Source organism: Xenopus laevis, chromosome 4L (genome assembly GCF_017654675.1).
Source record: "Xenopus laevis strain J_2021 chromosome 4L, Xenopus_laevis_v10.1, whole genome shotgun sequence".
NCBI lineage: Eukaryota > Metazoa > Chordata > Amphibia > Anura > Pipidae > Xenopus > Xenopus laevis.
Genome location: NC_054377.1, coordinates 134972939 through 134984233, shown reverse-complemented (window position 1 = coordinate 134984233; position 11295 = coordinate 134972939). Strand labels below are relative to the sequence as shown.

The following is an 11295-nucleotide window of genomic DNA, read 5'->3' as shown; positions in this document are numbered from 1 at the left end:
TATAATAATAACTATAATAAGTAATAGAAGAGCTTGGCCCTAATCCGCCTGCATCTTAAATATTTTGTTCATGTGTCGGCCAGAGCCGTAGGTTTTGGGCTGGCCTGCACATCACTACGGGGTAGGCAGAGCAAACATCTCTTCTGAACTAATCTGAAATCTTTAGAGGTATTGGATTTGTTATTCCTAGATTTTCCGGGTAAGAGGTCTTTCTGTAGTTTGAATCTCCATACCTTAAATCTACTACAAAATCAACTAAACATAAAATATTTTTTTTAGTATGGTTCCGGTAGTCCACTTCCTCTGCCAGTCCACAAAGATGTCTGTTCTCCCTCAGACCCGTAACAGGATTCAGTTAGTATTTGTAGAAGGAACCAGCGCTCACTAGTATTATTACATAGATTCAATACACCACTTTGTGAGATTAGAATATTCTAGAAAAAAGTGCCCTTTTTCAGTTTTGCTATTAATTAATGTGCCACTTATTTCAGTTCACACGGTGTGGTCAGGGGCGATCCGCCAATGAGGCGAGCTGAGGCGCTCGCCTCAGGCGGCATCGCCAGCTAGGTTTCCAGGGGCGGCAAAAAGCCGCTCCTGGTGCCTTTAAGAGCCGAATTTCCGGTTTTTGAACCGGAAATTCGGCTTTACTAGGGCGAGAGAGCGCAATTGCGCTCTCCGCACTAGCGTTGCTGCCTCCCCCCCGGAAATCGAATCGGGCTGGGGGGGCGGCATTACTGGAGCCGCCTCAGGCGGCAATGCATACAGAAACGGCGCTGGGTGTGGTGAATCTTATGTGAAGGTACTCACGAACGTTTAAGTAGAAATACTTAGCAAGTCCCCAGGGTTACACGAGGCGGTTGAGACGCTGGCAATTCCACCTATACCGACTGCCTGGGGACCCAGAAAACGGCAAAGTGGTGACTTTTTATGCAAATTTTAACAGTAACATGACGGTTTTATACTATGTCAGCGCATTTCTTTAAAGCTATGGGATTTGGAGCTATCTGGAGAGACGACTGCTAAACATTCCTTTTAACGTTCATTTCTACTTAAACGTTCGTGAGTACCTTCACATAAGATTCACCACACCGTGTGAACTGAAATAAGTGGCATATTAGTTAATAGCAAAACTGAAAAAGGGCACTTTTTTCTAGAATATTCTAATCTCAAAAAGTGGTGTATTGAATCTATGTAATTATTTTTCAGGCCACCAAAATGTTTAGAGATTTACCTTTTTTTACCAATATTTATTGAAACTATAGATGAATTAGGATTCAGTTAGTATTTGTAGAAGGAACCAGCGCTAACTAGCACGAGGTTTAAACAAAATAAGGGAGCGAAAGAGTGATTCCAATATAGTGTAGTATACACTACTACACTATATTGGAATCACTCTTTCGCTCCCTTATTTTGTTTAAACCTCGTGCTAGTTAGCGCTGGTTCCTTCTACAAATACTAACTGAATCCTAATTCATCTATAGTTTCAATAAATATTGGTAAAAAAAGGTAAATCTCTAAACATTTTGGTGGCCTGAAAAATAATTTGCTGTCGGGCCCGGTTTATAGTAATATCTAGTTACGCCACTGAATACATGTAATTCTAAACCAGTTTCCTGAGAAAAAGGTGAAGAAATTCATTTATCTGCATTGAGCAGGAATTCTGTCTTTTTCTACTTATATTATGACCAGTACATGACACTCTTTCATATATTTTTTCACTTATTTGTGTGACAGTATATGACATTCTTTATTATATTTGTCCACTTATTATGTGACAAGTACATCACTCTTTATTATATTTTTCCGCTTATTTATGTGACAAGTACATGACACTCTTTATTATATTTTTCCACTTATGATGACGAGACTAGTAGATCAGATGACACTCTTTATTATAACATCAGAATGAGGATAAGTTTGCAAAGCAAACATGGCTTGTGCAGATACAGGGGCTCCCTGCCCTCCTGAAAAGAATATCACAAGTATATATGTTTCCCTGTATATTCAAAGGGAATTAAACTGTGGCAATAGCAAACTCTCCACACACGGTAACCATATAGTTAAAATGCCGTTGTCAGCCGCAGGCCTTGTTGCTAAGGCACAGCGAAGCCATCACAGACGCAATCGGAAACCGCAACTTGACCCTAAACTGACATATCCCTTATCCAATCCAGGGTCGATTTTACAGCAGAATGTCCAATCAAACAGCAGCATTGGTCGAACTGGGGGCGGAGATTAGCAGGGTCTAGGAAATCGCGTGGTAACCCGCCGGTAAGGCAAGAGATTCCCGCTCACGTGTGGGGAGAAGAGTTCAGTTCAGTTCCGGCTCACCTGACACACTCCAGGGAACGTCATTTCTCTTCTTACCGGTCACCGTGGCAGCTTCCACCATGAAAATCGAGGAGGTGAAGAGCACCACAAAGACCCAGCGCATCGCTGCCCACAGTCATGTGAAGGGCCTGGGGCTGGATGAGAACGGCATGGCCAAGCAGGCGGCCGCTGGGCTCGTCGGACAGGAGAACGCACGGGAGGTAAGGGGTTAACAGCGGTCGTGATGCATTATGGGCCCTTTCTTAAAGCAATAACGTCCAATTTTTAATTCTTTATACGTTATCTCCCTGAATCGCCTGTCTGGGAGTGTTGGGATCTGTGTGTGAGGAGCAGCAGCGCAGGTAGAAGTTTATATGCTTGCCTGATGTCTCTAACTTCCAGGGACACTTAACTGCTTCCTAAAACTGACCAATTGCATGGACACACTTCACTGAGCTGATCATGTTAGTTTCCTTCGTGGCTTCTACTTATTAAAAAAAGGGCAAGTAACCCCACAATAAAACCATGTGTAATAAAAGAAACCCTCATTCTAAACAACATCCCAATATACATCTATTAAACATTCTCAGCGCTTTTTATCTCTAAAACCAACTGCTATTTAAAGCAGCATTTGCTTAAAGGGTTTGCTCACCTTTCAGTTAACTTTTAGTAGGATGTAGAGAGGGATATTCCGAGACAATTTGCAATTGGTTTTAATTTTTTATGATTTGTGGTTTTTGAGTTATTTTGTTTTTTATTCAGCAGTTAATGAATTCTTAAAGGGATACTGTCATGGGAAAACATGTTGTTTTCAACATGCGTTAGTTAACAGTGCTACTCCAGCAGAATTCTGCACTGAAATCCATTTTTCAAAAGAGCAAACAGATTTTTTTATATTCAATTTTGAAATCTGACATGGGGCTAGACATATTGTCAATTTCCAAGCTGCCCCAAGTCATGTGACTTGTGCTCTGATAAACTTCAATCACTCTTTACTGCTGTACTTCAAGTTGGCGTGATATCGCCCCCTCCCTCCCCCCCAGCAGCCTAACAACAGAACAATGGGAAGGTAACCAGATAGCTCCCTAACACAAAATAACAGCTCCCTGTAAGATCTAATAAAAGCACTTAATAATAAAAGCCATGTCCCACTGGGACTGATTCAGTTACATTAAGTAGGGGAAATAACAGCCTGTCAGAAAGTAATTCCATCCTAAAGTACAGGCACAAGTCACATGACTGTGGCAGCTGGGAAACTGACAAAATGTCTAGCCCCATGTCAGATTTCAAAATTGAATATAAAAAAATCTGTTTGCTCTTTTGAGAAATGGATTTCAGTGTAGAGTTCTGCTGGAGTAGCACTATTCACTGATGTGTTTTGGAAAAAACATGTTTTTCCATGACAGTATCCCTTTAAGCAATCTGGTAACTAGGGTCCAAATTACCCTAGCAACCATGCATTGATTTGAATAAGAGACTGGACTATGAATAGGAGAGGCCTGAATAGATGGATGAGTAATAAAAAGTAACAATAACTATACATTTGTAGCCTTACAGAGAATTTGTTTTTTAGAAGGGGTCAGCGACGCCCATTTGAAAGCTGCAAAGAATCAGGAGAAAAAGGCAATTAACTTCCCCAACCTTTTTTTACCCATGAGCCACATTCAAATGTAAAGAGTTGGGGAGCAACACAAGCAAGAAAAAAAGTTCCTGGGGTGCCAAATAAGGGCTGTGATTGGCTACTGGTAGCCCCTACGTGGACTGGCAGCCTACAGGAGACTCTGTTTGGTTGTAAATCTAGTTTTATCCAACCAAAACTTGCCTCCAAGCCAGGATTTCCAAAATAAGCACCTACTTTGAGGCCACTGCGAGCAACATCCAAGGCGTTGGTGAGCCACTGCCACTGTTTGGGGATCACTAATGTAGAGAGTGATATTCTGGGACAGTTTGCAATTGGTTTTCATTTTTTATTATTTGTGTTTTTTATTTAGGGTTTTATTGAGCAGCTCTCCAGTTTGCAATTTCACCAATCTGGTTGTTCAAAATACCCTAGCAACCATGCATTGATTTGAATAAGAGACTGGAATATGAATAGGAGAGACCTAAATAAAAACAATGAGTAATAAAAAAAAAAAAAAAAGCAGCAATAACAATTCATTTGTAGCCTTACAGAGCATTTGTTTTTTAGTTGGCGTCAGTGAAATCAGAAGAAGAAAGCAATTTGTTTCAGAATTATAAATGATAATTGATAATGATTATAAACAATGTTGCAGAAGTCTTAGTTCCCCAGCAGTAAAGACAGGTCTGTGAATCAGCTGCCTTGTCTTACATTGTATCAACAGTCTTAGACATCAGGGCAGAGAATAGAAAGGGACATACAAATAACTTAAAAACTAGGGATGCACCGAATCCAGGATTCAGTTCGGGATTCAGCCAGCAGGATTCAGATTCAGCCCGACCGAACCCAAATCCTAATTTGCATATGCAAATTAGGGGCAGGGAGGGAAATTGCGTAACTTTTTGTCACAAAAAAAGGAAGGAAATGTTTTCTCCTTTCTACCCCTAATTTGCATATGCAAATTTGGATTCGGTTCGGTATTCTGCCGAATCTTTCGCGAAGGATTCGGGGGTTCAGCCGAATTCAAAATAGTGGATTCAGTACATCCCTAGTAAAAACCGTAGGAAATTTTAATAAATGTATATTGCAAAGTTATTTAGAATTATGTTTTATTTTATTAGGCAAATAATTATTTTTTGGATTGACATTCCCTTTAAATGTTGCATTTCTGTATGGTAGGTATAGCACCTTTATTGTGGGGAAGGCTGTAAAGCAAAATGTGTGTGGGGGTGTAGGGTTAGTTCTGCAAATTTCAGGAACACTAACAGATTTTTTGGTACAGGTGTTAAGTGATGTAACAGTAAATGCTGCCTGACAGTAGCTAATCCCTCAGCATAATATTCAAGTACAACCAATCCTGCTTTCAATGTGCAAAGTCTGCAGCAGTAGCCAAGAACAAATGTTATAGCGAGGTCATTAATAACATTTATTTACAGTATTTGGGACTATAAAACAAACACAATCTTAAATCTAATGCCCAACTTTTTATGATCTTTTAGTAGTCACACCATTTATGGCCTGATTGGCCAGATCATTGCATTTTTGTCCTCTTTGCAGTGATATGTGCAGTCTGAGAGTGTTAGCAGGCACTGTAGTAACTTCCAGTGGATCTGACCCTTGCACTAACAATTTGCATTCTCATTGTGGGCTGATGTAGAAATGGGACGAGGGGTCTTCTTATGACCAGATCCGATTTGTTAGAAAAATATTGGCTCAAAAATTGCATGTTGCAACTGTGGCTTATACCTTTGCATCAGTATGGAGGGATGATCTTTATTTGTGCATTACACGGCAGTACATATCCATGATGTACAGTTAGGGACAGGATCAACCATAATAATCACAGGTTGACTCGGTTGCCCGTGGACCCCTATCTGTATGATCAGTTAACCCATGCAGCTTGGCCCAAAACATGGAAATTGTATTGCATTACATTGCACAGCAAACGCATTTAAAACCCCATTGTGTGTTTCTAGTAACGGAGGATCCATGATGGTTACCAAAAGCATTTAAAGGGGCCCATTACCCATTTTCAGCTGCTCCCGGCTGCTGCCTCTTGTATGTCTACGATTCACGGAGGGCAGTTTGGTGGCGACAATGTTTGTGTAGAAAAAGCAGCACCGACCGGCACTCAAACGGATCCACAGGACTAGAGAAGATCAGTTAAAAAATTATTTTATTTATACAAAGTTAAAAATTTATATTTGCATCTCCATCTGCCTTACGCGTTTCGCACCCATTTAGGGCACTTAGTCATGGCCACAATGTTTGGCAGCAAAAACATGAGGTTCTATACAGCATAGTTTGGTTTCATCATCCCACCCTAACTGGTCCAGTTATTAAACCACCGCCTGTCCCAATTGCTGGTGGTCTTCTAAACTTCCCTCCTGGCCACACACCCCCAGTCTGACTAGCCATGTTTAATCATGCCCAAAACCCACAGCACCCTATTGATCTATAAACCAGATCTTTGTGTCTCGAGCCTCCTCCCTGCCAAATGGACCCCTGACTGGACACCCCCACACCTTCCAAACCTCTCCACTTGTACCATATACTGAACCAAGCCAAAAAGTGACTTTAGCCAAAATAATCTCGTCAGTTGAGTAGAAAGCGAAGTTCCCCTTTGCTCACAGGGTAAAGCCTTTCTTTCCATTACAAGTCCTTTTTGGCTTCTAGAGGGAAAATTGTGTTTTTTTTTTTTTTTTCTTCCCCCAGAGCCAGTTTTGTGGCATGGTTTTGATTTGAGGTCCTTTTTTTGAGCGAGATACTATATTTCAAACACAGGCAGTGAAGCAGTACTTAATCTGGAGCCTCTTCTGACAAGCTCCTGCAGAGAACATTGGAGATTTAGTTGGCTCTATGGACAGATGATCTGATAGCAGCTGAATTTCTCAGTGAACCAGGAATTTGGATTGTTAGGGTGGGATGGTGGAATCAAGGGTGCAGTACAAATAACGGATCTTCTATAAGCACAGTTAAACTAGGCGCTTGTTTGTTCAATATAGTCACTAATAACTAAAGTAGTCCCCCTTTTATTGCACTAATTTGAAAGGTCTTGAGCATGCTCTTGCTTTGCTTATGCTTAATAAATACACGTATGGGATCTGTAATCCAGAAAGCTCATAATTAAGGAAAGGCCGTCTCCCATAGACTCCATTAATAATAATCAATTTATTTTTTCTCTGTAATAATAAAACAGTAACTTGTACTTGATTCTCAACTACAATATAATTAAAGGGGTAGTTTGCCTTTAAATGAACTTTTAGTATGATTTAGAGTGATATTCAGAGACAATTTGCAATTGGTTTACATTTTTTACTATGTGTGGTTTTTGAGTTATTTAGCTTTTTACTCAGCAGCTCTCCAGTTTTGCCATTTCAGCAATCTAGTTGCTAGGGTCCAAATTACCATAACACCCATGCACTGATTTGAATAAGAGACTAAAATATGAATAGGAGAGGCCTGAATAGAAAGATGAGCTCAGAAGACAAGGCGATTAGTCACCAGGCGAAAAAATCTCCTGAAAAGCTCAAAAGTCAGAAGAAGGCAAATTATTTAAAAAACTATAAAAAAAATAAATAATGAAGACCAATTGAAAAGTTGCTTAGAATTAGCCATTCTATAACAGACTAAAAGTTAAATTAAAGGTGAACAACCCCTTTAATCCTTATTGGAAGCAAACCCGGCCTGTGTAAAAAATGTAAAAAAATTCGGAAAACCTCGTGGCATTTGGGATAACCGATTCCCATACATGTAGGCCCAGGGTGTCTGCTAAAGAGTAAGTTAATTTTTGTTTGGCAACATAACACTGTGACAAGTAGATACATGAATCTGACTATACATTGTGTCTGTTTGGGTCATTCACTGCTTTTCCTGGGTAAAGCTGGTCCTTCAGGGCAGTAACACTGCAGGCATTATTGGGTAACGTCTTTGGGCTGTTTAAAAACACAGAAATGCTGAAACTGCTTGCAAGCGATTCTCATGCAAATTTATGGTGCAGAAATGACGGCAAGAGACTTTACATTCACTAAAATGGGTGTTTTACCTTGAAGTTAACATTTAGTATGTTATAAAATGGCTAATTCTAAGCAATTCTTTAATTGGTCTTTTTTTGTTATATCGTTTTTGAATTATTTGCATCCTTCGTTTGACTCTTTTCAGCTTTAGCTTTTAGGATCACTGACCCCATATAAAAACAAATGCTCTGTAAGACTACAGTTGTGTTATTGCTACTTTTTATTACTCCTCTTTCTATTCAGGCTTCTCCTATTCATATTCCAGTCTCTTATTCTAATCAGTGCATGGTTGCTAGGGTAACTAGAACCCTAGCAACCAGATTGCTGAAATTGCAAACTGAGAGAGCTGCTGAATAAAAAGCTAAATAACTCAAAACCCACAAATAATAATAAATACCAATTGCAAATTGTCTCAGAATATCACTCTCTGCAATACTGAAAGTTAATTCAAAGGTCAACAACCCCTCTTCAGCTTCAATGCACAAATTTTCCATTGTTGCTAATTGGTGAACTGTATAATCTTTCTTCATGGTGGGCAGAGGTGTCTGGCATGGGGCAAGTGACTGCACTATTTAAATCTGTCAGAGCTGTTAAATATTTTCTCTTTAAATTACAGGCATGTGGTGTAATCGTGGAGCTAATTAAAAGCAAGAAAATGGCTGGGAGAGCAGTACTGCTGGCAGGACCTCCTGGAACTGGCAAGGTACCTTTTTTTTCTGCTTGTTTCTTTCACCTGGATCCTATTTAAGCATGGAAAATGCAAAGCATGAGGGTGTACATGTCTCCTATGCCAAACTATGCTTTGGGTGCTGGCATTGCCCCCTTGTGTTGAATTGTTAATAGTTCCACTTTGAACCTGTGAATTACAGATCATGTGCATATACAATATATAGGTACATTTTATTATACAGTGGGATTATGCATAATACTTTGCTGCCTCTTTCTTTTAAAGGGGAACTCTCACAAATATGAACCTTTAATATAAGCTGCATCATACTGAAATAAGAAGTTTTCTAGATACAATCAATTAAATATTCTGCATAATTTCTGAAATAATCAAGTTTATCTTCACTATCCTTCTCTCGGCATCTGTTTCTCTTCATTCTGTCTTCATGCAGGAGTTGGTATCAGATATTCATTGACCGTTAGATCCAATATATCTTATAAGGGGTTCCTTTTCCTAGCAGATGAATTAGAGCTCACTCAAATAACTGATTCAAGTACAAACAAAATATAACAAAATAACTTCCTTGCTTTTGCACACATCCTGCATGTAGATTTAATAGTGAGCTCTTAACACATCTTCTAGGCAAAAGGAGCCTCCTTAAAGATTTCCAAGAATGAGGAGAGCACTCATAAATAGCAATTTATGCTGTGATTGTGTTTGTTCAGGCTACTACACGACATGTTTCGGATCCATGTTGATCCTTTATCAACTGGGAACGTTCCTAGTAATACAAAACGAGCCTCCTATAAGAAATATTGGATCTAACTGTTGATGACTATCTGACTCCCAAGATCCATAACATACTCTGATAAAAAGTTCTGCTGGGGTTGAGCACTGTAATGGTTAAGTTGAGCTCAGGAGATGTGATTAGGAGGAAAAACATAGGATCAGACAGCTACAGTTTCTATGGGAACCAACAATGCTATCAAAGCTTCATTGGCTGTTAGACTAGAGGGTGTGTTTAGTAATCTGAGCTGAGAAGCACTAAGCATGCTCGTATATATTCCTGAGCGAGGGTGCAGAGTGGGTTAGAGGAGTAGAAGGATTTTTAAGTGTTTAAAGGGATATTGCAGCCTTACTGTTAACCTTTTAACAACCAGAGTGGCAATAATCTAAAGATTTCAAAGAGGGACGCTGTTCACTGCATCAGGCTACAGCAGGGGTAGGCAACCCACGGCTCTTCATCCTGCTTACTGCGGCTCAGTCTTGTGGCTTTGCCTGTCACGTCGTCTATGCGGCCCTCACACCTGCTGGCGGCTTCTTGAGTGTGTGACCGCGGTAAGCTAACAGCTAGCTTACCGCGGTCGCACACTCAGGAAGCCGCCAGCAGGTGCGAGGGCTGCATAGACGTCCCAAGAGTGACAGGCAAGACCGAGCCGCAGCAAGATGATTCATCATGGTCCTTACCGCGGTCACACACTCAAGACAAGAGAGGGAAGATCACCAGAAGTCACATTAAACAGATACGAACAGTAGCATTTAATAGGGCTATTCAGTAGTAATTTATTTCAAAGTAGGCCTACACATACACACTGCACTTCTGTTTGTTGTATTCTGTTGTTGTAACAGTTAAAATTAAAAAAAGGTTAAAACTTTTAAAAGTTTATAAGCCGTGTTGTATGTTGTGCGGCTCCAGACTATTTTTCTTTAGTGGAAGAGAGGTCAAAATGGCTCTTTTGATAGTAAAGGTTGCTGACCCCTGGGCCACAGTAATGCTTTGGGAACGGTATGCTTTTCATGAATACATGAATAAACATTTGCCTGGTATCTTCCACGTTAAATGGATAGATCTCTACCAGTGAGCCAATTTTTTTTCCTTATAATCTGAATAATAGGGTGCCTTTTATTTAGTTGGGTGCCTTTTATGTAGTTGTGTATCACCCCTGATGTACACTATTGTGTTTCAGACTTTAAGGCTAGGACTACACAAACGATTCCGTTCTGCGACAAGTCGCACGCGATAAAAATAAGGTGAGATAGAATTGTCGCAGCATTGATCCGACGTGACATGACTGTTGGATGCAGGTGCAGCGTCTGCGACACCATGCGACAATTCTATCTCTTACCTTATTTCTGTCGCATGCGACTTGTCTGATCGCGCGGGAGTCGTTCGTGTAGTCCTAGCCCTTTAGATTGTATACTTAAAGGGCATCTGTTGGGCAAAAATATTATCCCCAACCAAAGGGGCGGGCTAATACTGCTCGCACTCCGGTTAGGGGTAACAGTAGTTTTTGGTTTGTTTTAATTGCCCCCTCCAGCTCTAGGTCACCCACAGCAGGAGGGAGCTCCCAATATGAGCAGCCATGTTGGTGCACGCATGCGCATAATGAGCGAATGCCACAACTTGCTCTTTATGCACATGAAGTTCGAATTGCATTATACGCATGTGCCATGTACAACATGGCCACTCATACCACTCCTTCCAAGTGCAAGTGTTCTAGTGCTGGTGGGGTTTTTTTTCATTTTTTTAAAAAAACTACTACAACAGATTTTTAAAGGGATACTGTCATGGGGGAAAAAAATTTTTTTCAAAATGAATCGGTTAATAGTGCTGCTATCGCAGAATTCTACACTGAAATCTATTTCTCAAAAGAGCAAACAGATTTTTTTATATTCAATTTTGA

At 40.2% G+C, this 11295-nt stretch overlaps 1 protein-coding gene across 1 annotated transcript in view; it reads left to right on the top strand.

Moving 5' to 3' along the window:
- The first annotated feature begins 1954 nt into the window (after nucleotides 1-1954).
- Nucleotides 1955-11295, top strand: part of ruvbl1.L (RuvB like AAA ATPase 1 L homeolog) — a 32288-nt gene continuing 22947 nt past the window's right edge. Inside the window, exons 1-2 of the mRNA XM_018259079.2 lie at nucleotides 1955-2531; nucleotides 8561-8647. Of these exons, the coding sequence (XP_018114568.1) occupies nucleotides 2391-2531; nucleotides 8561-8647 (228 nt within the window). The 5' untranslated portion in view covers nucleotides 1955-2390. The remainder of the gene's footprint in view (nucleotides 2532-8560; nucleotides 8648-11295) is intronic.